The 26,308-nt window shown below is 28.1% G+C and overlaps 4 protein-coding genes across 13 annotated transcripts in view; 1 reads left to right on the forward strand and 3 right to left on the reverse strand.

Annotated features, from left to right (window-relative positions):
* Nucleotides 1-5,014, forward strand: part of LOC107068921 (M-phase inducer phosphatase) — a 99,437-nt gene extending 94,423 nt beyond the window's left edge. For all 7 annotated transcript variants that reach the window (XM_015325773.2, XM_015325772.2, XM_015325774.2 and 4 more), the window contains one exon: nucleotides 229-5,014. In XM_015325773.2, coding sequence (XP_015181259.1) covers nucleotides 229-1,761 — 1,533 coding nt within the window. In that variant the 3' untranslated portion in view covers nucleotides 1,762-5,014. The remainder of the gene's footprint in view (nucleotides 1-228) is intronic.
* On the reverse strand, nucleotides 4,870-8,634 carry Ak2 (Adenylate kinase 2). The gene is made up of 4 exons (XM_015325714.2): nucleotides 8,278-8,634; nucleotides 7,963-8,199; nucleotides 7,302-7,469; nucleotides 4,870-7,199 (listed from the first exon to the last, which is right to left on the reverse strand). The coding sequence occupies exons 1-4, from the start codon at nucleotides 8,380-8,382 to the stop codon at nucleotides 6,801-6,803; spliced, it is 909 nt and encodes a 302-aa protein (XP_015181200.2). The 5' UTR covers nucleotides 8,383-8,634; the 3' UTR covers nucleotides 4,870-6,800.
* Nucleotides 8,635-9,508: 874 nt separating this feature from the next.
* LOC107068887 (guanine nucleotide exchange factor DBS) lies at nucleotides 9,509-26,130 on the reverse strand. 3 transcript variants are annotated; one of them, XM_015325709.2, is made up of 16 exons: nucleotides 25,468-26,130; nucleotides 19,014-19,109; nucleotides 18,791-18,905; nucleotides 18,613-18,703; nucleotides 18,281-18,511; nucleotides 17,920-18,179; nucleotides 17,594-17,828; nucleotides 16,316-16,510; nucleotides 16,062-16,238; nucleotides 15,776-15,961; nucleotides 14,710-15,045; nucleotides 14,305-14,622; nucleotides 14,015-14,215; nucleotides 13,741-13,949; nucleotides 13,474-13,672; nucleotides 9,509-13,331 (listed from the first exon to the last, which is right to left on the reverse strand). In XM_015325709.2, the coding sequence occupies exons 1-16, from the start codon at nucleotides 25,643-25,645 to the stop codon at nucleotides 13,104-13,106; spliced, it is 3,255 nt and encodes a 1,084-aa protein (XP_015181195.1). In that variant the 5' UTR covers nucleotides 25,646-26,130; the 3' UTR covers nucleotides 9,509-13,103. The 3 variants fall into 3 exon arrangements, with proteins under 3 accessions (XP_015181195.1, XP_015181197.1, XP_089034109.1); XM_015325711.2 differs by lacking the exon at nucleotides 25,468-26,130 and adding an exon at nucleotides 23,672-23,812; XM_089177983.1 differs by lacking the exon at nucleotides 25,468-26,130 and adding an exon at nucleotides 19,356-19,577.
* On the reverse strand, nucleotides 20,285-23,811 carry LOC149030719 (uncharacterized). Of its 2 annotated transcripts, none has more exons than XM_089177987.1 (3): nucleotides 23,672-23,811; nucleotides 21,740-21,896; nucleotides 20,285-21,595 (listed from the first exon to the last, which is right to left on the reverse strand). In XM_089177987.1, the coding sequence occupies exons 2-3, from the start codon at nucleotides 21,839-21,841 to the stop codon at nucleotides 20,576-20,578; spliced, it is 1,122 nt and encodes a 373-aa protein (XP_089034113.1). In that variant the 5' UTR covers nucleotides 21,842-21,896; nucleotides 23,672-23,811; the 3' UTR covers nucleotides 20,285-20,575. The 2 variants fall into 2 exon arrangements, with proteins under 2 accessions (XP_089034113.1, XP_089034112.1); XM_089177986.1 differs by lacking the exon at nucleotides 23,672-23,811 and adding an exon at nucleotides 22,155-22,335.
* Nucleotides 26,131-26,308: the final 178 nt, after the last annotated feature.

The following is a 26,308-nucleotide window of genomic DNA, read 5'->3' on the forward strand; positions in this document are numbered from 1 at the left end:
ATATCAAAGCACAGAATTAATTTCTACACCTAATAGAAAAATTAATTATTTAATAATATATTAACTATTAATTTATTTATTAAATTATTTATTTAATATCAATTATTAAATAATATATTAAATATTTAATAATATTATATTAACAAATACAAATATTAATAAAAAAAAAGAAAATGAACATGATAAACTAGACAAATATTGATTAGTATTATTATTGTTTGATTACAGACGACTGTAAGTAAAAAATCACGTTTTCCATTGGAAGATTGCGACCCAAACAATCAAGATAAAGAATATGGAAATACTAATTTACTCGAGAGAGATAACCGTACTGGTTTTCAATTTGCGGAACCTCTTGGGGTTGCACCAAGGCGTATGTCTGTTGATCAACGAAGTCCGATGCAATCTCCGATAAGATCATCACCTCATGGACTAGTGACGGATCCAATGATCTTTCGGAGTTTATCATCGGGTTACGAGAGTATGGACGATGACTTGAACGATCTAATGGATTTGGATGCACTGGATGAGGCAACCCATTTACCAAACGGTTTGACGAGTCTTCTCTCTGGTAGCATTGTTGGATCAGAAATAATGAAATATGCAATAATAACAACCCCAGAATATCCACGTACAAAAGTAAAACGTTCCTTTCGTCGTTCTTTATCACTTCAAAATGACAGAACTAGTCCACAATCATCGATATCGAAAGTACGTTCCTGTCTATTTCGTTCACCATCAACAACCTGTTCAACTCGTAAACTTTCTTTCGATGAAAATGTACAATCCCGCACACAGTCGTATTCTAGTATCATGGATTCATCCTCAAATCAACCAGTAAGATCTTATAAAAGATCAGAACCACCGGCATCACTTAGTCCTCGGTTAAGCAAAAGGTCTAGAATATCGATTGATTTTCAACATATACCAGAGAATGTAGAATTGGAAATATCATCGAATCAAAAGGCATCATACGTAACGGATATCGAAACGAAACTAGTCAAAAAATCTAATTTAAGCATAGAGGATATCACGGATGAAGTTGACTTTTGTAATGTCTCGATGAAAGAATCTTTTGATGATAAATTTGAGGATAGCCAAGCGCATGCCTTGATCAAATCAGCGATACATCGTAGTGTGACCGATGCCGATCTAACCGGTGATTTTAGTAAACCTTGTATTCTACCTCTTGCCGAGGGTCGACACGATGACCTTAAATCTATCTCTGTAGATACATTAGCTGCTCTGATGCGTGGTGATTTTAAACAATACATCGATTCCTTTGTAATCGTTGATTGTCGATATCCCTACGAATTCGATGGTGGACACATCGAAGGAGCTCTTAATCTTTATAGTAAAGAATTAATTGAACAACATTTACTCGATCCCTTAACAAACATACCAGAAATTCAACCAAATTCAATCAAACGACGTATTCTCGTATTCCATTGTGAATTTTCTTGGGAACGTGGACCAAATCTTTCACGATTTTTACGAAACATCGATCGTCAACGTAACAAAGAACATTATCCTGCTCTTCATTATCCAGAAGTTTATCTTTTACACGGCGGTTACGAACAATTCTACAAAGAACAACGTAATCTTTGTGTTCCTCAAGGTTACAAACCAATGTCTGATCCAAATCACGAGGCCGATCTTAAACAATTCCGTGTTAAGAGCAAAAGTTGGCAGGGTGAAAAACCTGTAAGTAGGTTGAACAGTCTTGTGGTTAGGACGAATATCAAACGATTAGGTTTCTAAAACTTTTTTCTTTTCTTTTCTTTTTTCTTTTATTATTATTTTTTGTTTTGTAATATTTTTTTTCTTTATTTTTTTCGAATCTCTTCTTCGTATTCTCACGTCAAGTTTACTTACTTAGATACGTTTAAAAGTGATCAACTAATTTTTGGTGATGTATTGTTACAAAAAAAAAAAAAGAACATTAACTAATCCTATAATTTAATTTAATTTTATATATATATCTATCTATATATATATATATATTATATTATGTATGTTTCGGGATTGAACGCGCGAATTTATTTTTTCTTCTTCTTCTTCTTCTTCTTCTTTTTCTTCTCCTCTTTTTCTCCTCTTTTTCTTTATATTATTTTTTTTCTTATCTTTACTCAAAATACAATCGCGCGTTCAAAGTGCAAAAGGAACAAGGATACTCGGATCGAATTATCTTTGTTCAATAAATATGTAAGCTAGTGAACTTGTTTAGTATCCGATTTGAGATTACATCGTAGTGATTCTTAGTGAAAAATTTCTTTCCTTCCCTTTTCTCTTTCTTTTTTTTATCCTTCTTTTTCTTATTTTAACTTTTTGTTTCTTTGTACATATCTCTATTATTTACTTTTCGTTCTTCCATATGAATAGATTTAAAATCAATTCAAATCATCACGTTAACCAACAAGACAGAAAAAAACAAAATTTAAAGAGAAAAGAACGTACAATCAAATTAGAAAAAAAGAATTTTAGAGCAAAATAATTTATAATATTAGAAAATTAAAAAATGTCTCTGGTCTATTATACCTTTTAAGATGCTTATATAAATAAAATATTAATATATTACATCATAAGCATCAATTCTAAAAGAAAAATTATTTAAATTAGGAGAAGAACGTCTTTTTTTTTTATCATTCCTTCTCGTTGGAGAAGAAAAGGCAAACAACAAAAACAAATCAAAAGATAATGAATAAATCAAAGATGCAATAGCTCCATTAGCCTGATCTATTAAAAAACGATCAGAGGAGGAGCGGCGTGGAGCCATAAGAGAGTTTATCGCGTCGCAAATCTTTAATGCTTCCATTTAAAATAATTTTGGGCGAGCATCCCACTTGTACACAGAGACGCTCTACTCTCTTATGACTTTACGATGTAAAAGTAGTCTTTTTACTCCATCATCATTGTTTATTTTAAAGAAATAATTTTGCTGTAAATGTGGGCGACAGAAAGAGAGAGAGAGAGGTGTGTGTGTGTGTGCGTATGTGTGTGCGAGTATGAATATATGTATACGTATGCGTATGAGTATGTTTACGAGAAAAAAATAAAAAATATGCATATGTGTATAAGAGAAAGAGAGATAGAAAACAAATTAAAAAAATGTAGTATTTTGTTATCGTCATTGAGAACACTTTCAAATAGACGATACCACCAAAGTATTTCCTATCTAGCAAATTATCTAAGTTAATTACCTTTTCTTCTTTTGACAACATCTATTACGTTCAAAATGGCAGAGTATTGCTTTATGGAACATAAATGGATGACAAGAGTATTCCTAAATGTGCAAAGTTCCCAATGTTATATAACGTAACTATCATTTTCAAAGTTAAATATACATTGTAAGCTAAAACTATACATACATAATTTGATTTTATTTTATCAATGTACATTTGTTTCATTCTTAAATGGTCTTTCTCTTTCCTTTTTTTCTTCTTTATGTTATTATTATGTTTATGATAAAACAATGTGAGAAAAATATAATATAAAGATAGTTGAAATGTACAGTTGGATTACTAATTAATTAATGCTGAGGAAATTACGAAATTCTTGGGATCAATAATGCAGTTGGGACTTTTTGTAAAAGAAATCTTATAAATAATTATTAATTAACAAACATATGTATATATAACTTTCATTTTTAACATAAATTTTCATATCACTGAATAAATTGAAATGACTGCTTCTTAGTAATTTATATTCTGTTAACATTAACATTACTTTCAAAGTGATCAATTATTTCTAATTTGTTGTTGGCATTATTGAAACACCATAAATCAAAGGTATTGTATTTTCAGTAGCTTTTTTTTACCAATTTTCTTTTAACTATCTCAAAATGATATAAAACTGCTAATAATTGAAAAATTATTCTTTCTATTACCCTTAGTCATGGGACCTGGTTTTTGTGTTGGAAATAATATTTCCACTTATTGGAATATTATTTATACATGGAAATATTATTTGTACATTATACCCCATTAAATAAATGGGTGGATTGAAAAATTTTGAACCTAACGTATGAGATGGGTTGAAAAAGTCTTGAATTTTATGATTTTCCACACCTTATTAGGCTCAAAACTTTTCAATCCTGCTCATGTGAGACTACAAACTTTTCAATTCTTCTAATGCGAGGTTCGAAACTTATTAGAGGAAATTACTTTGTTTCTTGTGCGCCAGATGTTATATATGCAGGTTATTAAACATAAATTTAAATCATACAATCATAAGACAACAAAAGTATAATACAATGTATAAATAAAATCAAAAATTATAAAAAAAAACTGCACTGTAATATATTTAAATAATACAATAGAAAAATTATTTGAAATTTGAAAGATTATAATTATTAATTAATAAATTTCTCATTACCTTAACCTCTAAATAGTATGTTTTTAGTATGAGATTGGGAATTACTGTAATTAAGAATTATTGCGCATGCGCATAATGAACAAAGTTCTCTACTAGATAACAAAAAAATAATATCATTTGTATAATATGTTTCCAACTTATATTTAAACTCAATTAGCAATATATTATATTAGCAAAAAAGTAATTTTGATTTTTACCAAAATTGTTTGTCTCAAAGGACTTCTGTCAATGCTATAATTTTTTCCTTTTGATATTTGATGTAGTTTACTTTAAAAGAAAATTGTGCATTATTTTGTTTGCAGTTGTCAATTTAGAGTCAATTTTAATATTCAAAAAAAAATTAAACACTCAATTCTGATGACGAAAAATCACTAATGATAATGACCTTAATACAGTTTTTACTGATAAGAACCAAAAGTACTATCAGCACGTGATCATGAAGTTGCCAGAAAAAAATGACAAAAAATCATCAAACAAAATGGAAAATATTATATATACATATAATTAAGGTTTATTCTTTGTATAAAAAAAATGTATTTTTATTTCACACTACAAAACCGAAATTACTTTCTTATCAATACAATAGTTTTATTACATATGTGTTATTACAACTAATAAATAGTATTTAATAATATCTAAACGTTTATGCCAATGATTACAATGATTATGTTTTATTTTCCTTGTATTATGCTGTTTTTTTGTGTTTCATTTATTGGATTAATTGATTCAATTTGTTCTGCCAATAAAACAAATATCTGTGTGACGTAGTCACTTGAAATAAAAAGTAGGGCAGTGATCAACTGTTTCAGCTATTTAGACTCGCATTTTTTTCCAAAAACAAATTCTTGAGCTTGATATAAGCTAGCTCAGCACAATTTATGCATACATAATATTAATCTTTAAATTGTTTTTGAAAACGATCCTAACGTAGCATCAATCAACCATAATTTATCAAAAATAAAAGAAAGTTACATTTTAACACGTTGCCGCAAATGACGGCTATAGCCGTCCGATCTTCGTATTTCTAAGCACGATCGTCAAATTAAAAGTGTGCGGCAACGTGTTAATAACACTTTTAAAATAAACATATTTCGAGCAAATATATTGTAACATTGTAGGTAGTATACATGTAGGCAGTAACATTGTACTGTTTAGTACGTTGTAATTTACTTTCAATTGCGTAAAATAGATTTTGACCTATGATACATGTCTTATTTATAGTCTTTTGTAATATAATTACGCGTTTAGTATATAGTATATATATAGGCTTATTTCTTTTTTCTATTTTTTTCCTACATGTGTATTATTAATTAATTTGTCTCTTATTACAATTAACATTAAAATCAATTTTAAACTACTATATTATTAAAATAAATGCAAGAATTAATATGATCACATATAGACGTTATCAAATGTGCGTATATAAAATAATCTTAATGATTCAAGTAGCATTACATTTTTTATTGATATTACATTTTCATTTGAGAACAAAATTTTAATAGATAAATTTTTATTTTCTTTTATTATTGTTATAAGACATATAAATATATATATGTCTTATACGTATTTATATAACGTTTATTATTTGACGTTATGTGTGTTTACTATTTATATTAATATATATATATATATATATTGTTGATAAAAAATAAATATATATATATAGAATATTTTTCCTTTTTTGTATATAATATATGCATATTTTTGTTGTTGAAATTATATACATATATATATATATATATATATTTTTTAAATAATATTAGGTGATTCTAAAAGTTGGTGAAAATCAAACTTTTGCAATATATTGTTATTGTATCTTTCACAAATCTTCAATATCAATGCAATATACTCAAAAGAATATTATATTTAAACGTTAATCTATATGTATATAAAGTAAATAAATAAAAATTTGATTTACAAAAGATACTACAATTAAAAAGAGAAACAAAAGTATTAATATACAAGATGTATATCGTACTGTGATATTTCCTTGCTTAAAATATATACATGTAAATATAGTTTCATTTGTATTATATGTTTTTAACTACGTACTAAATTTTTGTTAGTAACCATTATGTATCCTTAACTATATTTATCGATAAAAACATTATCTGTGCTCTTGTGACTTTAAAATCATAAATCCTATTTTGTAACATATTTTATAGTGCCTTGTTTTATCATCATTATTATCGTCATCATTATAATCAACATCATCCTATTTCAATTTTCTATGATATATTATTCTTACATAGTTTTTTTTACATATTGCTATCAAGATTATTTTCAATGATATTATTTAATCGATATTTAATTAATACGGTACACAACATATACATAATATTCTTACCATATTACTAAAAACTACTTTGAAAACAAGTAGATAATAAACATATTTAATAAACCCCAATTATATTCCAAAATTAATATCAATAATAAATTGACAAAACAATAAAAGTAAGTAAATTATTAAATATAATGTAAGTAATATTATTTGGAATATTATCTGTTCCCATGTGATGTTTATGTGTCTCTGTTGTGTATGTATTGTGTATGTGTGTGTGTGTGCGTATATAGAAATAAAGTAATCTATGAAAAGAATCTATAAAAAAAACCTTTTTCCGATCTTGATCAATAGCTCTCAAAAATATGCGATCAATATCTTCAAAAACTTTAGCACTTGATTGTGCTGCATTAATATAGTAATGAATACCTTGCAAAGCATAATAATCGACCAGTGGTTGCGTTTGAGTATGATAAACGGATAATCGTTTTGTTAAAGCTTCTGCATTATCATCCGATCTTTTAACTAAAGGTTCACCAGTTTCCTGTTAATAAATAAATTATTATTATTTTATATATGCGAATTCATTAAGTGATATAAATGACATATGTATCTCATTAATATTCAAATAAATCAAATTACTTACATCATCTGTCATAGGTTTTTTTGGTGGTGCAAATTCTTCGTGATACGATCTACCACTTGCAGTGTGTATCAAACGACCAGTGATTCTTTTTATCAATAATTTGTCATCAATTCCAAATTCAACTACAGCGTCGAGTTTTGTTTTTCTCTTTTTTAGCATTGAATCTAACTGCATAAATACAATAATTATTAGATATATTTATACGTACGAGTGTAGTTAGCAAGTTAAAAAGATTAAATATCTACTTTTAATCTTTTTAATACTACTGATGACTATAGTCATCAAAAGTTTAATGCTAGCAATGTGCTAACAATGTCCTAGCATGTTAGGACATTGCTGTCCAATGTTAGTGTCAAAATAACCTCTATTGACATTGGTACATAATAATCTTTTTTAGAACCTTGAACTTATATTTATCTATATCAAAAATAAAATGATACAATCACGAAAATGAAGTAACCTAAATATATAAAAATTGATATTGTAGAATAACATTTAATTTTATGACTTATATTGACAGAATTTTGACTTCTCTTTGTGATTAGTATAACAAGTAATATATGCCCTTCAAGTACCAAACTACATTTTTTAGTCACCTTGTATATATTTTTGATATTTTCATTATATATAAATTAATAATAGTTATTTTATTTAAATTTACCTTCTCAGCTTGTGGAACACTCCTTGGAAAGCCATCCAAAAGAAAACCACGTTTACATTCGGGTTTATCCAGATTAGAATCGATCATACTAACTACAAGATCATCGCTAACTAATTTCCCTTCGTCTATAATCTTTTTAACTTCTTTACCAAGAGCACTGCCAGAATTTATCTCAGCTCTTAACATGTCTCCCGTAGATAGATGACAAACGCAATATCTTTCTTTCAATAAAGGAGCCTATAATCCAAAAGATTATTTTATTATATTCATTGTTATATCATGATGATGAACAAAATAATAAATAATAATTTATACCTGTGTTCCTTTTCCGCTACCAGGTGGTCCTAATAAAATAGCATTAATACCTCTCGAAGGTATTTGAATATTTTCTTTTGGTACTTCTTTTGTTTTAGGCGCCATTTTTCTTCTATATATTTGTTGTTAAAATTTATGATTAAATGATGATGGAACTATACAAAATATTTAATATAATAATAGAAAAAAATTTTGAAGACCAGATGTTAACGTGTCCGTACGAATTCGGTCATAGGACGTATGTAATAAATGTATGGAAGAACAATCAGAGACGAACTTGCCACAAGGTCTCCCTCTTTAATTTACTATGTCGTAAGTACTTATTTAAAGTGAATTGATCTTCGACCTATCAGCTTTAACTTTACTGCTTACCGCCAATATTAGAAATTAAAAATGGCGACGAACATTCGCACGTATTTTTAATTTAAAAAATAATATTAAATACGATTAATATTTATTTTTTAATGATCATTTCAATAAATATCATGCTATAATAAATGATTTGATATTATTTTTTATATCGTTTTTAATGAATTTTAAAGGAATTTAAAAATCTAACCTAACTTCGCGTGACTTATTTTGCATGCAATTTAGATTATATAAGGTTGTAATTTTATGCAAACCTATCTTTGTTCCCATGACCTATTATTACGTATAACAATATTATAATAGATCAAAATATACAGATCTTAAAAAATGTTGTTAGATGATTACGTATTGATTTAAAAAATAATTATCTTACATAACAATTTAATTTATTATTTTAAAATTATCTAATCTCCCATATATATAAAAAAAAAAAATTGCTAAAAAAAGAAAAATACTTTATGCAAATAAATGATAAAGATATATTATTATTATTATTATTTATATACCTGTTCTCACTTATATTTGTTTAAAAATATACATAGGAAGTATGAAAATAAATGTAATATCATTTGTATTTTATTATATTAAATTCTGTAATATGTTTTTCCTTTTTTTATCTTTGAATGAAATTTTTCGTTAAGCAATTTACAATTTATATATATTGAGAACGTAGCAATGATTATAAAAAATATCGGTCTAAAACATAATAGAAAATTTTCTTTAATGTCATTATAATAAATTTGATTTTTCCTCAACATCTTTGAGAATCAAAATTCTATTACTGTGAGAAAAAAGAAAAAGAAAATACCTAAAATATAATATATTAATCATCATGATATACATAAATAATATTTCATAATACTCCAGAAAAATATATGACTATTTATTGTTACCAGATAATAGGATAAAATCCAGAATTTTGTTCCCCAAAGTAAGATCCTATATTTAATTAGTTTTCTTATTAGTTCTTAAAGTATATGAATTGAGAAATCTGTATATGTCAATATATATATATATATATATATATATATAATAGCATTTTACAGCAAATAGAAGCAATTTCTCTCAGCATCCAAATTATGTGTAAAAATATAATTTATTCCTCTTTATCATCGAAGGAACAACAAAAGGAACCCTTTAGTAAAAAGCAGTTGATATCTCTAAACACCAACAAGAGTTTATCCGCCTGTATACATTCTGAATGTTTACAGATCTTAATACTCTTATTATAGTTTTATTAATAAAATGATTTACCTGCATCAAAAAATTTGTATGCAAGAATCTGCTTATATTTGCAAGTGTATTTAGGGAAGTATGGCGATATTGTAATATTATTATTGTGTGAATTGTTATCATGTTCACAAAATGTTTTTTCGAAGTTGAATAATATCATTTAACAATGGACAAGATTATTGTCTATATATGTATAATCGCTACAAAATCTTTTGTTTTTTTTAATGGTTTGAATCACTTTTTCTACTTATGATGTATTTCAGCTTCTTCTTATTCTTTTTTATTTTTCTAACTAAAATATAAATAAAACATCATCTCTCTCTCTCTCTCTCTCTCTCTCTCTCGCAAAGATTATATGAACATATTTAGATGGTGCAATTAACATATTAAATATTAGCGCTTGTTCTGCTTGTCTACGACTAAACAGATACTGATTCTCTACATAAATTCTTTTCAGATTGATAGTTGATCTGATTTATTACAGAACTTTTTCTGTGTTTTCTTAAAAATTAATTAAATAGAGAAAAAAGTAAACGACAACAAATACAACATGATTATGCATAAAATGTGCTTACTTAAAATAAAAAAACAAAGGAATCTTGCTATTGCACGCAGAGCCGGCGTTCAGTGTATTAAAATTTGTTTTTCTTTTTAACAAACAGTGCAAACATATAAAATCTTTTTGTCCACATAAAGCTGTATTATGCAGGTAAACTTGTTGTGTGTGTCTGTGTGTTTGACCTATTTTAAATAAAAATCTTTGCTAAATCGTTGGGCTTATGTATACATATATATATATTACTCTAAATATTAAAAATTTGTCACCTATTGTAAACTTAGATTTGGATAATATTCATGCCTTTTTTTTATTCAATTATAATTTACTTATTTTAATCATTTTTAAACAAACGCTAATAACAAAAAACATAAATAATAATATATATATTTATTTGTAAATATAATTAAATAGATTTTTTTAGTTTATCTGACCAAAATTTTAGAATCGATATGAGGACGGCGTGAAAATGGATAAAAATATATTTAAACTACAAATTTCTATTGCATTTGAACTCTTTGACATATTAAATAGCAAATATATAATAGAGATGATAATAATAATAATAAATCGTAAAACTATAAATTACATAAATGTGATAATATTGCTATATATAGTTTGCTTTTCTACTTTATTGTAGATTGCAAAAATAAATAATTCAATATTTAATAAATATATGCGTGTCTAATAATTATTACATTTGGAACCCTGTATTTAGTATTAAAAATTTAATTTAAATCAAACTTATCAATTAATCATTTTTTATAGATAATACCATTGATTTAATGCACATAGTTCCTGCATAGTACTTAGTAAAAGAAAGCATATAGACGCTTTTTTATAAAGTTTTTAAGTTTCGTTCTGTTAATCTATGTCCATACAAACTCTGAGTACAAATTATATGTACACATGTTTTTTTATTATTATTATTATTATTATTATTATTATTATTATTATTATGAATTTATTTGTGGATTACGCATTTAGCTAAAACTGAGACTGTCTGTTTGATTCCTAAAATATTATGTATTTTTAAGTTAAGATTAGAAATATTATCATAGTCAATTATGTTTTTTTTTCTCTCAAATATTGCATGATACTTGGTGTTAACATTTTATCATCTAGAAAAATTGTGTGTACATCTCACGATTATTTTTATTATTTTGTTTCGCATTTTAAATGTAACATTTTATTTACCAAATTTTTGTATTCTTTTTTCTTTTTTGGTTTTACTCACGATCGTTAAAAATGTTTAGTTATCTGGTCATAATGACTCATTAACAATATTATGTAATATCCTAAAAATGGCAATATTATATATATATATATAACTAAATACTTCTGCATATGTGTAAAATAAATAATCACAGAAGCATGAAAACTAACATTGTATGTATCACACATTTTACCTTTCAAGGCAAAGTGACCATTTCATTTCTTTTTACGATAGTATGCAAATATTCTATTATATATATATTCATATACATATATCGCATAAGAATACTTAATTAAAAAATGTCTAATCTAAATTGTACTATATTGCTTTATAGAAAGAACAAACTAGATAATCATTCTAATTTAAAGGTACAAATTCGCAAACTTTCACTAATATCGTGAAAAAGCGTAGAAGAAAAATATATTTGCATTTATCCCCAAATTATATGCATTTCTTATTTTTTTCTCTTTTCAATAAAATAACATTCACATACTAATGCTATAATAATAATAATATAATAAAATGTAATATATTAAAAACAATAATACTCCTATGTAATGATAATAACTTTAGAATATTTGCATATAATCGATTTAACTGATTGTACAGGTCACATGGTAAAACTACTATTTGCAAACCTTTTTTTTACTTATAGTTCATTTTTTAAAATGTTAAATAACACTGCAAGGATGGTATTATTCATATATAAATCAGCACAGCTTCATCTTCGTCATCCCTATTCATCGTCCTTTGCTTATAATGTGCAATACAGAGTTTTAAATCTGCATGTTAATTATTATACAAACGCGTTTAGTTTTATTGTAAATATACATATGTACGTGCACATATTTTGGGAAATTCATCACCGAGCAATTATTTTTGTACAATACTATATTAATAATAAATATCTTTCTCTACCTTTTACAAAGATATATGTATATATATATATATCTTGTAGTAGGTACATTTTTGTATTTAATATAAGCGCTATTTATCATCAAGAAACATTGCAAAGATTTTAACGCAATGTAATTATCAAATTCATTTTTCTCTCTTTCTCTTGCTCTCTCTCACTTTTTTACATTCTTACATTAATTGGGTATAATAAATTATTTGCCTCATCTTTCATCGGTAATTAAAATCCAACAAATCATCTTGTTCACATTTCAATATTTCAATTTCATGCCAAATATCGGTCATGTTTAAAAAGTGAAGTAAATATTATCCAAATGCATCTTATCCATCAATACCTTACCAGAAAAGTGTAAGTCCATATACAAACCATTAGCTGAAATCTATATAGAAGAAAGTTTCATTTAATCTTCTTTGTATATTCATCTTGAAAAAAGTTTCAAAATACCGTGTTTAACAGTAATTCTCAACAATTGATATTCCTCAACAGTGTAATGATTATTTAACACATTAGTTAATCTAATGTGTTAATCGCCTATTTCATATAGTCTCTTGACTATTAACCGATTGTGAACTGCGTGATGTTTTACGATTCATTGGTTCCAGATAAGCGGCTGGTGCCCATCCTTCAAGACCTGTTCCTATGAGTTTAACAAACCACCAACCTGCGCAACCAACTTTCAGTAGTTCTAAATTGTCACCTTCATGCATAGTGACTTCAGATTGTCCAACAGCACAATAATCTGCTAATGCTACATATCTTCCACCCTAATGGTAAATAAATATTTTCTATCATATATATGTATTATACATAAATATATATAAATAAATATATATTATGTATAATAAATGTATTTTTCTTTTTAAAGCTAATATTATATTCCCATTAACTTGGAAATAATAAACTTACAGGTGCCGAACCAGGACTATCACCGAAAGCATCTTCATCGTCAGTATTACTATTTTCTGAACTCCAAGCAACATCGTCTTCCGTTGATTGAGACACATCAGTTATGTGTGATATAACGCTATTGCCATCCACTGAAAGTGTGCGTAAAGATCCAGAAATACTACTTTGAGCTTCCCACGATATCGTTTGACGTAATGGCCTACAATAAAAAATACAAAGAAGTAAATCAATTCGATAAGAATGGAAACTATTTTATGAAATTTATACTTGTGATTAGATTTGCCAAACGCCGAGTTTTGTTTCCCTTTAAGTTCAGCTAATTGAGACATTAAAACACCTTTGATTTGTTTTACCCAAGATTGTTTGACGTCTATACTTGGTGCTTGTATTGTATGAACTTCGGCTCTACCTTGAAGCCAAATTTCAAATCGTCTTGCATCACCTTTTACTGATTCTGTTAAACCAATCTGAGACATCTATATCAAAAGTTAACGATTATATACTCTTTAAAATATGAAAAATTCAAATTATACAGTCGTACCTTTAAATATCTTTTGAAATGATACGTAGCTTTATTGTGTGCTTGAGGCTTACTGTGCTTACAGAATATAAGCGCTTTTTCATATAGGAAAATATGTCGTTGTGATGGTTTTAATCTTAAAAGATTGAGTTCACGTTTACTGCTGCTCCAAACACTAAATGAACCTTGCAATAAAAGTTCACCCTGTGCACTTAAATCACCCTGAAGATAAAATAAAATAAAAAGTAAATAAGAATTAAGAACATTATAAGAATTAAAAATTCAAATTTAATATGTATGCCTTTACTTACACCAAAACCAGTGATAGCAGTTTGATGCATGCTATCGTTAACACACTTCAATACGACCAGCATACAATCTATGGCTTCTTGCAATTCTGTGCAACACGATGGCTCATTGCTATACTTTAATAAATCTTTTAATAATAGTTGATACTTAGTAATTCTTTGAACAGGTTTTAGAAGGTAAGCTGCAAGCGGAAGTTTATGGCCGAGTCTTTGTTGACATGCTGCTAAAAATTGTGGTTCGTTTTGTATTTGTTCTCGTAATCTTTCTGATCTTGGAATATTTTGACAATAATAACTATACAGCCTGAAGAATATCTCTCTCTAAAAAAAATTATTTATACAATGTTATTTAATATTTCAATTCTTCATTGACTTAACAGTAATGATTATCATCAGACATATCCATACCCTTTGAACAAAACAAAGAGCAACAAGTTCAGTATTTGAAATACAGTTTTCCAAATCCCTTAGAAATGTCTCTCCATGAAACATGTAAATTTCCTCTAAGTTTCCAAACAACACTTCAGCTTTGCCAACGAGTGCTGCTGGTATTAAATGAGCCATCGATTCATTTGTTAACTCTAATTTATAACCCTTAATAATGGAGCCTAATTCAGCAACATAAATCCGTTCGGTATCAACAAGTTCTGCTAAAACATGGCCGCATTTTAAACGTAAAGCTTCTATATCTCGTGGTTCACTTTCTGGTGATGAAGATTCTCCTTCTATAGGACTCATTTCCATCTTTCATATATAAAAATAAATAATCATATTAAAAAAGTAAATATATTTTAATCTGTTAAGAGTCCCCCCAGAAAAATGAGCGATTATGCAACATTTGTATACAAGCGCCAATTATGTGTCGATCCTTGTTTTGAAATTTACCATTCTCAATCATATTACTAAGAATTATAATTTGACATATTAACCCTTTCGTTACAAGCGCCCACTGTAATTCGCATCAACATGACTGTTTTTCATTCAAATTTACTTTGTAATTGAACTTTGCCATGGATATAGATTTTCTTTTTTTATGTTTGTAAAAACAATAAGCATTCCACATGCATATATCTAGTAAATGTAAATAAATTTGCAATACCACTTCAATGATTTGCATATTTAAATCATTTTTATTTTTCATGCTTGAATATTATTGTAAACTCTGCTGTATGCGTAAAATGTAATTATGTTTGTTTGTTTGTTGTTATGTACTTTGGAATGCAATAAAAAATACATTACTTTACATTACATTATAGTTGTTATGTAACACTTAAAAAATGTACATATAAGAAGATGTTAAGGTAGCTTTGAAAAACATAAGCACAAATACCAAAGACTATTAACGTGTAATGTGCACACTTTTTGGTACGATGCCCCCCCACCCCTTCAATAACATTACTCCGGAGAAGTGGACTGCCATAACGGAAGGATTAATTAATGTTCCTAAAATATTTGAAAAAATGTATTCAAATACCTTTGGCATTGTATTAGCTTTCTTCAAGATTCTACCAGGTTTTACAATTTGTGGCAGTGGTTGTAATGGCTTTACTGGTTCTGGTGTTACAGGTTGAACTGGTTTTGCTGGTTTAATTAATTGTTGCTTCAGTGCCATTATTCTTTTATCGCACATCATAGATACATCTTCTATTCTTTGTAAAACCTTATACAATGATTATGAACTTAAATAAAAGTGTTTCTTTTTGTTTAAAGAGGTAGATAAAACGAATCGTAAGAAAAAAATTATAAAAACAAATTCAAACCTGAGTAATAAGTGCCTTGGTTTCTGGCATGATTGAATCTTGAAAAATACATCTAGGATGATGAAATTCTTCTGCAGCTTCTATTAATTGTTGCAGTTCTTGAAGTGCTTGGTCTGGAGACGTAGTGCTGTTTTGTGATGCAAGTAATTCTATACCACGTGTGCACCAAGTATTAGCCTAAATATAAATAAAATACAAAATATTATCGATCAATGAAGTAATTGAGAATGATTTTAAATAAACTGTGTAATTACCTTATCTATACGCTCCATGAGTTCTCTACATTTTGTTAACATATGTAATCGCCTTTCTAATCGTTGACTAAGGATAGTACAAATCCTCTGAAGTTCCACGCATTTTGGTTCGACGACATCCGCAGGACACTGATGTCTTCCAGATAACAATTGTTGACCTGCAGATATCACTTCCTCAGCACGATCTATGTCTCCCTATAAGTATATATATATATAATTATACTTATATGCAACTTAAATTATTAAGACAATAAAACTCTACAAGCAATCATATTTTTAGAAATTTCTTTTTTTTTTTAAATCTAATAACATCTTTTTATAAAGAAATAGACTATTATATATATGTATATATATATATATATATAATATACGTGCAGTGCATAGTGAAAAATAACAGTACTCATTCTCAAAATATATCATGCCAATATACGGCATGAATCAAATCTCTATATTTCTTTTTTTTACAATATAAAAAACATAAATATGTTATATAACAATTTATACTACAAGATAGAGATTTAATTCATTAAAACCGGCAAATACTTGACAAAATAAAAAGATAGATTCGATTTAGATTCAAGTATATACCAATAGACAGAAAATTTAGAAATGTAGATACTAAATTACAGATAGAAATATTTGAAAATGTAAATTCTATCACAGAATAGATGTATTTTGTTAAGTGGATTGCTTACCAAGACCCAAATCCACATGGTATGCAACAAATAGGACTATCGACAAAATGAGGAAAGCGGTGCAGAGTAACATTTTGTGCATGATGTGCATTATATATGTTACTGCTTGTGAAAATATCCAAACCAGAATTCTTTATATTTCTACATTTAAAAAAAAATAAATATTTATATTATATATAAATTTTATTTTGGAATTTTACTTTTTGAATAAAAAAGATTATACTGGTTTGGATCGGTCAATGCTTTTTGTGCAACATTTACGATTTTAAATGTACAGCTATTAACGTAATTATTATTTTTGTTCTTTTTTTAAATTAACTGTCCTATGAATTTATATTTAACACTTATGTGTGTTCAATTTAGAGATATCTCTTTCATATATATGTAAATATACATATATATGTACAATATATACACACGAGACATTAAAAGTGACAAATTTTCAAATGGTTATTATGTTTACCATAAATTTTATTCAAGTTGATAGCCTCCTCAGTGTAGCTGTTTTATTCAATATTTGACTTATATATTTTTCAAATAAAGCAGTTAATAACGCACAACAAACTATAATTAACATACACACCCTGCATATTCTTTGAAATGCTGATGTATCACAGAGTAATTGTTCAACTCTTGCTTGAGTCTCTCCAACTTCGGTCATTTCTTCTACAGTTTTTAAATGTTGATCTAACGTTGCTTGCAGCTCTCTGAAGTCTTGTTCGAACTGTCTCAAGGCTAGACAGTGTCTCAAACGTGAACTGTGATGCGACCAAAATAGGTCAAAAGTACGTTCGGTTTCTTCTAGTTGCACAAGTAATCTATGTAGAAAGTAGAAAAGGAATCTCATATAGATTTATTTTTAATACTATACCAGAATTAAGAATTCTTTTTGAAATTTATTATTATTACCTTTCTACTGCTGCAACATTTCCTAATCTATCTGGTGTACTTTTGCCAGTCAATTGTCGTACGCTATCTAAAAGAGCCTCACCATGTCTAGCAGCACTAAGTATTTCTTCTTTCAATTCATTATATTCCGCTTGCTGTTGTGATAATAAAGTTGTAGTAGCAATCGTATTATTTGGAAATTCTATTTCAGCTAAACGTTGAGTAAAAGAATCCAATGCAAGTGATACATCTTGTGTCATAGATGAAAATTTTTCTAAACTCTATAAATTATAAAATATAAAGACGATTATTAGAAATATATTTTTATAATAATTAAATATTAAATATTTAAAAAAACAAATATATTTATATATATATTTACAATTCTATTTTGTATCCAAGTATGATGACAATATGGTAGATTCCCACCTAATTGTTCAGTAAGTTGATCTTTGTCTACAAACTCATAGAGTTCGGTAACATTTGCTAAAAATATAACTCGAAATTTGAAATCTTCTCTGAACAATTTATTTGACACTTCTGATATAGCTTTTTGTAAAAAACCAGCTGGTCGCAAAACATACGCTACGTGTACCAATCCAGGGAAAAATCCCTAATATACAAAAAAATAAAAAACAATGATATATTTTATCAACAAAGACAGTAACAAAAATTAAAAAAAAAATAAAACAATAATAACAAAATAATACCTACAGAAATTTTCAACAAGACTGTTTTGACTGAATTCCACTTATCATTTCTTCTATCAATAATTAAGTGAAATCCAAGATCAGCTTCTTGTAAACTGAAAAATATTTGTTTTATTATATACTCAAAAATAATATTAGATATCTCTCTTTGTTTTTTATAATTATAAAAAATTGATTCTTACGTTGGCACTGAAGTGAGATATAGCATGAGACGCTGATAATCCAAATCAGTCAAATTATGGAAGCTACCATTATCAGGAAAAGTAATTATTGGACATCCTTCTCTTGTCTTACCTCCTACACAAAATTAAATAAATACAGAAAATAAATAAATAAAGTATTAATATTAAAGTTTTGATTATTGATCAATTATCTATATTAAATAAAAATTTAATTTTTATTTACCAGCAATTATAGCATATTGTGGTTGAAGAAGATCTGCAACATCTCGAACTGCAAGATCCCCGTTTTCTATTTCACCGGTCATACTCTCGACATCTTCTACAAGAATAATAAAAATAATTGAATATATAGTTTAACAATTTTTGAAGATTTTATTTTAAAATATTATATATATAAACATTTTATTTCAAATTATAATTATTTCATTAGGACGCTGCACACAGTTTATTTAAACTATTAGAAAGCCCAATCTAATTATTTAAAAATGTTTTATTTAAAAAAATCAAATTTATAATATAATCATTATAATATACAGATATTATAAATTTAATTAAATATAAATACATAAGTATGTAATTTCACTATACTAATGTTTTTTAATAACATCTATCGATACTAATATGCACTTCTTCACTATAAACTGTACACAACAACTGTGAGAATAGTATTTGATCCTAGATTGCACTCATATGACCTTGCAGAACCCAACCAGTTGAAATAGTTCCCTGTTGTACCTACAATATTGCTAATATAACTGTAAAATAAGAGGCTCTCAAACGTGATGCATTTTATTCATTTAATGTCTGCGAATATTTAAGATATATGTATATATCTTATAAATAATTATTGTATTATCTTTAATAATCTTTTTATCATTACAATTTATAATTAATCTATATAAATAAGATAAACTGAAATAACAATTCAAATATGCTTAAATATTATTTATTATATAAAATGTTATTTTATTATAAGTGATTTCTTTTGCGTTAGATAGTTTAATAGTAAAATTTAATTATATAAATCATATTTTTATTATATTAATATTCTTCAGATTTTTAAATTGAGAAACACTGAGCTTCTAGATGGGAATTTATTTCTTGAATCTGAAATGAGAGATATTTCGAATTTTTGTGTTCCTTCACGCGTATAAATTATCTAGGGATATATATTTTTATATATATGAAAAAATATTTACTACAATTTTACTTTATATTTTAAATAATATATTTTCAAAATAAAAATAGAAAACATTTATATATTATCTATTAAACATTTATTATTAAATATATAATATATATGAAATTTTTATTATATGTATATATATATGATATATATACGTATGTAGCAAGTATATAGTAAATATGGATATTAAATAATATCTGGATAATATTTGTTTCTTAAAAATATCAAAATGATTAAATATATATATTTTTTCTTTTCTTTCTGTTTTATATATAACAACTACACAAAACTGCATTTTTCACAAAATATATTATTTCTAATTATTAATTATCCGAAAACACAGGATAGTCCTAGAATTTATTGTTATATTTAATTGTAATTTATAAATTAAAAACTCACCCAGAGTTTACACTATTGTTTTCCAATGATTAATACCACCTACACACAATTTCTTTTTTACTAATTAAAAATAATTTATGTGCAATAGATATATATCACGTTATTTACATATTTTAATACATAAGGATAATATTTCTTTTGTACAGGTACATTATCATTATATATTAAAAAAAAAAAGATATACAATACTTGTAATACTTTTAAACAACATTTACTTTAGTTACTGCAATAGGTAACGTTGTCCTGTCAACTAATAAACCATCGGTTGTTATTTGATAACTAATATCATCTTTAGTTTTACTAACCGGTGTTAAAAAGTAAGTGCTACTATTTTGTCCTACTGCTTCGCTTGAAATGACTACAGGCAATATTGTACCATCTTCGGTAACTATTTCCGCTGATTCAGAATGTTTCTCAGGTACATCTTTTTTATCAGTTTCAACTTTAATACCACTATGATTCTGCATAGGTTGTGACCTAGCTACGAATTCCAATTTAGCAAATTTAACTTGCGGAAATTGAACTTTCATGAATCTTCTAAATGTAGAATATCCCATAATTTTAATATCTGGTGATACTTTGGTACAATAATTGGTATACAAATCATGAACAGTTTTACGAGTGATATCTGGTGGAAGATGCAATGGAGCATTCTTAGAAAGTTTAGTTTTTTGTTTAGTTTCCTGAGATTCAATAAAATGTTTTAAAAATTTCGTAGCTATTTTATAAATATCCAAAGAAAATGTATTGTGTGGAACTTTTCCATGATTGCCATGTACTCTTGGAGTAACACCATGAGTTATTAAATGCTTTCTAATCCTTTTTATTTGATAATGTGTACAATTTTCTAAATATAAAAAAGCATCTAAGCATACTCTTCTACCTTGGTATACATAATGAGCTCTTAATCTACGCCTTTCGGTATGTCTTGCAGTTTTGTAAGGATTTGTTAAACAAGCCATAATTACACCCATTAAGTACATATCATGTTCGGCTTTTGTTAACTCAGCGATATTTAATCTATGTTTATACACTGCTTCAGGATTTAGTCCTTTAAAACATTGATCGTCTTGGCATTCACAACCACGCTTAAATCGTTCCAACACTTGACTAGGACTGTCTTCTAATTTAGTTGGATCATAATTAGTATCCGTTTTCGTTTTCATTTTAGTCATATGTTTCTTTGATTTGGAAGTACTCGAATGTCCTTTTTGCTTTACCTAAAGATAAATATGATATTTTAAAAAATATAATTTAAATTAATTATTTATTTGACATAAGGTGTAACAGATTAAAATTATTATAAATTATTATTACAACTAAAATAATATGCAATTGTAAATAAAAATAATTATACTGTTTACCTCTTTCTTCGATTCCACTTCTTCCACATGTTCATTACTATTTACACAATTCACTACCTGATTCTGGCAAGTCAAAGCAGATTTTTCTTCATTCATTTCCATTATCTTCAATTCTTCTTCTTCTTCTTCTTAATACAGGAAATATTATCTGCTACAACTATAATGTCAAAAAAAACAATATCATGATAAAATAAGGAATATTTAATTCAAATGAAGTGTACAAGTAAAATAATTGTTCCAATCGTTAAAATAATATACGTATATCATTTAAGAAAAGAAAGAAACACTTGTTAAAATTCTTTAAACAAACTTCTTCATAAAATCAATTTGCAAAAAGGTCGAATATCGCTTGTCACACTTTTCTTTTCACAAATTTTCACTTTGATTAAACGTGATAATTTAACACCTTACTTACCTTTAACTGTTTCTTTTTGTAGATATCCCATTAATTCGAATTCCATTAATATTAATAACACACAATATTTAGAAATTAACTTTTATAAAACACTATTTAAATACTATTTTCGCTTAATGTTATCGACATTACTAGACAGAACGTTCGACGATATGGCGAACATTTCGTTCGTACGAAAAATTGAGTGGGGGAAGAACTTCCAGGACCGTATTCGTTATTATCGGAACCCTAGATATAAAATAATACTTGTCATCAAATTAATAATATAATTCTATATATTCAATTATTCATCTTTGTATTTAAATGAACATGGACAGAAAAAATGATGCTAAGAGTGAAATAAATATAAAATTATTTTACGTTAAATATTCTGTTTTTCTTTTTTTATGTAAAGATAAAGTAATTATAAATAATCTTTTATAGGTAAAAAAATGTTATTGTAAAATAAAAATCGGTCTAGCGTTTATAAAGGAAGAATCGATATTAATACGCTAAGCACGTTGTTCTTTCTTCTTTTACCTTTCTCTTTTTAGCATACAAAAAATAATCTTCGTCCGTATAAAGAAGATACGAAATTATTAAGTGGAGTTCCTTTTACATTAGAACAATGAGTTATAATTATCTGACTAATTGCATTCAACAGTCCTACGTCTACGTTATATAAGAACCTTACAATTAGTAATTATTTTTTAATTGATAATGATATATTTTTTTTTATGAACCATGTGGTCTTTCAACGGATTATGTTTAATGCTCATTACATTAAATGGATTAATCAAAATAACTAGAAAAAATGGTGACTATTACGATTAGTTTTGTTTTATACGTTAAAAGTATGCTTATACGTATTTTTATTAAATCGTGCTAATGCTTGATAGATACAGCCCTGATATATCGACTAAAGGAGTATAATGATGCAAGAGAGGAGGGGCTTGAGACCGCATGCACTCTTCGCGGGAGTAAACATGTCTTGTACGTCGTATGATACGTAAAACGGTCCACAAATAACACAGGACGTACGTTGACTTTTAGAAGAAAAAAAGCGACCTAAGCACAATCTCTATATATAGTAATAAACAAAGAAACGAGTCATGAAACGTTCTTCCCTCCCATAAAAAAAAGAGTCCACTTAAGAATAGAACGTTTTTTAAATATCGCGCCATTTTTTAATGATCTCTAATGAATACTAATGAATTTTTTATTACAATAATCATTTGAAATAATAATCGAGATAATAATTAATGAAAGACTTTTTACTATATTTTCTCATAAATCGATATATCTTTATCGTACTTATCACGATGTTGCCTCATGCGTCAAAGAATATTAATAATTGAAAAGCTAATAACAGCGAATGATAAGAAAGTAGTGACGGAAAAAGAGAGAAAATAATATTAAACACAGTCAGAGTTTAAAGAGTTACAACGAATATATGTATGTATGTATATATATATGTGTATGTAAGGTGTGCGAGGAAAAATATAAATTCCGATAGAAAACCGGCTAACGATTCAAACCTGCGCATCTCGTCGAACAATGTTGATGGCAGGGACAATTGCAGCTGTGGACAGATTTTCGACGGAGGATCATCTTGCCTCCACGACGACGATTAACTCACGTCTATTTATCTCTATCTTTTTTCTATGTTCTTTTTTTTTAGTGTCTAATCTACTATAACCGCTACCGCTGTTACTGCTATTGCTGCTGCTGCAGTGTTGCTGATGTCGGCTTTAACCGATCTTCACGACGACGAATTCTGGTCGAATGCCGCGCCGACTTACGACGACGAAAGGAGGCTCACAGGAGTGCTATATGAGGATATACCGTTTCCTCATTTGATCGATAAAGAGAAGAAGCAACCGAGCGAGTAAAGGAACGTATATAAACGAACGACCGGACGAACGAACTTACGAACGTACGAACGGGTATAACACGAGGGGTGTTTCCTCTCACCGCCCTTCTCGAACGATGCACTCGGAGTCGACGACTCTTTAGTTACGGTCTTGCAACCTTCTTCTCTTCGTCCTCCCACAACCTTTCGCGCGCTTGCACTAACTCAAAAATCGATCGCCGATTGGCCAATCGTGACATTCCCAATTTAATTTTCTCCTTTCTTTTTATTCTTTAATAATGACAAAATTGACAAAGGAAATGCAATGTAGACAACTTTAATACACTTATTTCCCTCTCCTTCTTTTTATGCACTCACAAGATGAGTATCTCATTTATTTTCTATCTTTTTCTTTCTCTTTATGCGCATCATTTATGCAAGCCGAGATGCACGGCGCCACCATGACGGCGCATCGTGAGCCGAGACCAATCACATTGAAGCTATGCTACAGGGGTAAGGTGGATACTGACACGTGACTCGCCGTGCGGCGTGTGCATCTTCGTTCAAAGTGTATGTCATTCGAAATTAACAGAATTATCGTTTGTTTTTTTGTTTATTTTTAAATGTTTTTACACGGAATTTTTCGTATTTTTAAACGTATTATTTCTTTTAAGGTTTCTTATGTAACATTAGGTTTTTCAAATACCATTTGTTACCGTTATTCGTAATTACTTACCTTGTAACTTCTAATTATAGGTTTTTAATCGTTTACTCAGCGAAAATTATGCGACCATGAAAAACAAGATCGAAATATAAACGAAAATTTACTTATCGGAATGTCAAGAATTTATTACTAGGGAAAATTCATTATCATTTCGTTTTTTAAGCTATTGTAGCAGCAATTACGTAAAAGTCATAATTTTTAAACGCGTTGATACGAAATGACATTCCAAAAACTTCATTAATTTTGTCTTTATCGCACGAATACCTTGAAAGAGCATTAGAGATAATACCTTTTAATAGCTTACGATAGTAAAAAACAAGGAAAAAGCAAGAATGTGTAACGTTTTTATAAAACTTTTTTTCCCTTTAACTCAAGAGTCATATAAATTCAGGAGTCAAAGTATCTCAAAAGTGACTCGAATGAATTAAAGACAAAATTATATATACATATAACAGGGTATTTAAAAACTGATTTCAATTGTTATATATTCAAATGCAAAAAGAAAATGTAGCAAAAATACAATGCAGAATGAATAATCAAAATATTCATGATCGAAGAATAATGCCGTTGACGCCCTAACAACAGAAAAGAGAGAATTGCAGGAGACTAGGATGTAAGAGGATACAGAAGGGTGAAAAGAATTTAAAGCGAAAGGGGTAAGTTAAAATCGGCGAAAAGGGATGAAATGCTTTAAAGGGGTTGTTTGTTTTTTCGTTCCATTGGCAAGAAAAGGAACGTTCATATCATTCGCGACTCACCAGCCTCTAGAAGTTCGAGGTCCAGATTGCCGCTCCTGCTACGGCTGATGCTACTACTTCCGCAGGCATTGCTATAAGCGGACCTGTGGGACTCCTCCATGGCGCGAGATGCACTACGCTTGAACTGTTCCAAGAAACTGTCTATCTGATTTTCAATGCTGCTTGGTGAGCTGGCCATTTTTCGGATATCGAACGATAGACCTTTGCTCTGTATCGTCGTCGTCGCGTCGTTGTTGATGTACAATAAGGAGAGGTTAGAAAAAGATAGGCAGAAAAATAAAAATAAGAGACGAAAAGAGAAGAGTAAGTAAGAAATCAAGAATAGAAGAAGACAATAACAATGAAAGAAAAGAAGGTAACGGTGAAGGAGGAGTAAGAGGAGGGCAAGAGATGTATGTCTTCTAACGACGTTTTTACGATCGATTCGTCGTGCTTTAAACGGGCACGCACGTTTGGCCCGTTATACGTGCCTACATTTTCCAATTGGCCTGTTCTTTACCATGATTAGTCGTACAAATGTCTCGACGATTGTTAGTGTCACGCGCGCTAACACCAAACGAATCCTCGGTCGTGTCCTCTTCTGCCCCTGTAGCACCACCTCCCGCTCTACGTCGCATGTTCGCTCGCTTTCGAGGAACGACCGGAACTGAAACGACGCATCGCCTGCCGCAATGCTCCAGCGGCAGGTGTCGCCTCTGTATCCACCCTTTTATCCTTCCCACCACCTTCAATTACATACCTTGCGCATTGACTTTCACATAAAATTACTTTTTTTTTATTAATCCCTATATATCCTTAGAATCAAATTCCACTAACATCTTTAAACGTTATTATAAATACA

Source organism: Polistes dominula, unplaced genomic scaffold, assembly GCF_049000335.1.
Source record: "Polistes dominula isolate Pdom_NZ unplaced genomic scaffold, Pdom_raw_medaka contig_77, whole genome shotgun sequence".
Classification (NCBI taxonomy): Eukaryota; Metazoa; Arthropoda; class Insecta; order Hymenoptera; family Vespidae; genus Polistes; species Polistes dominula.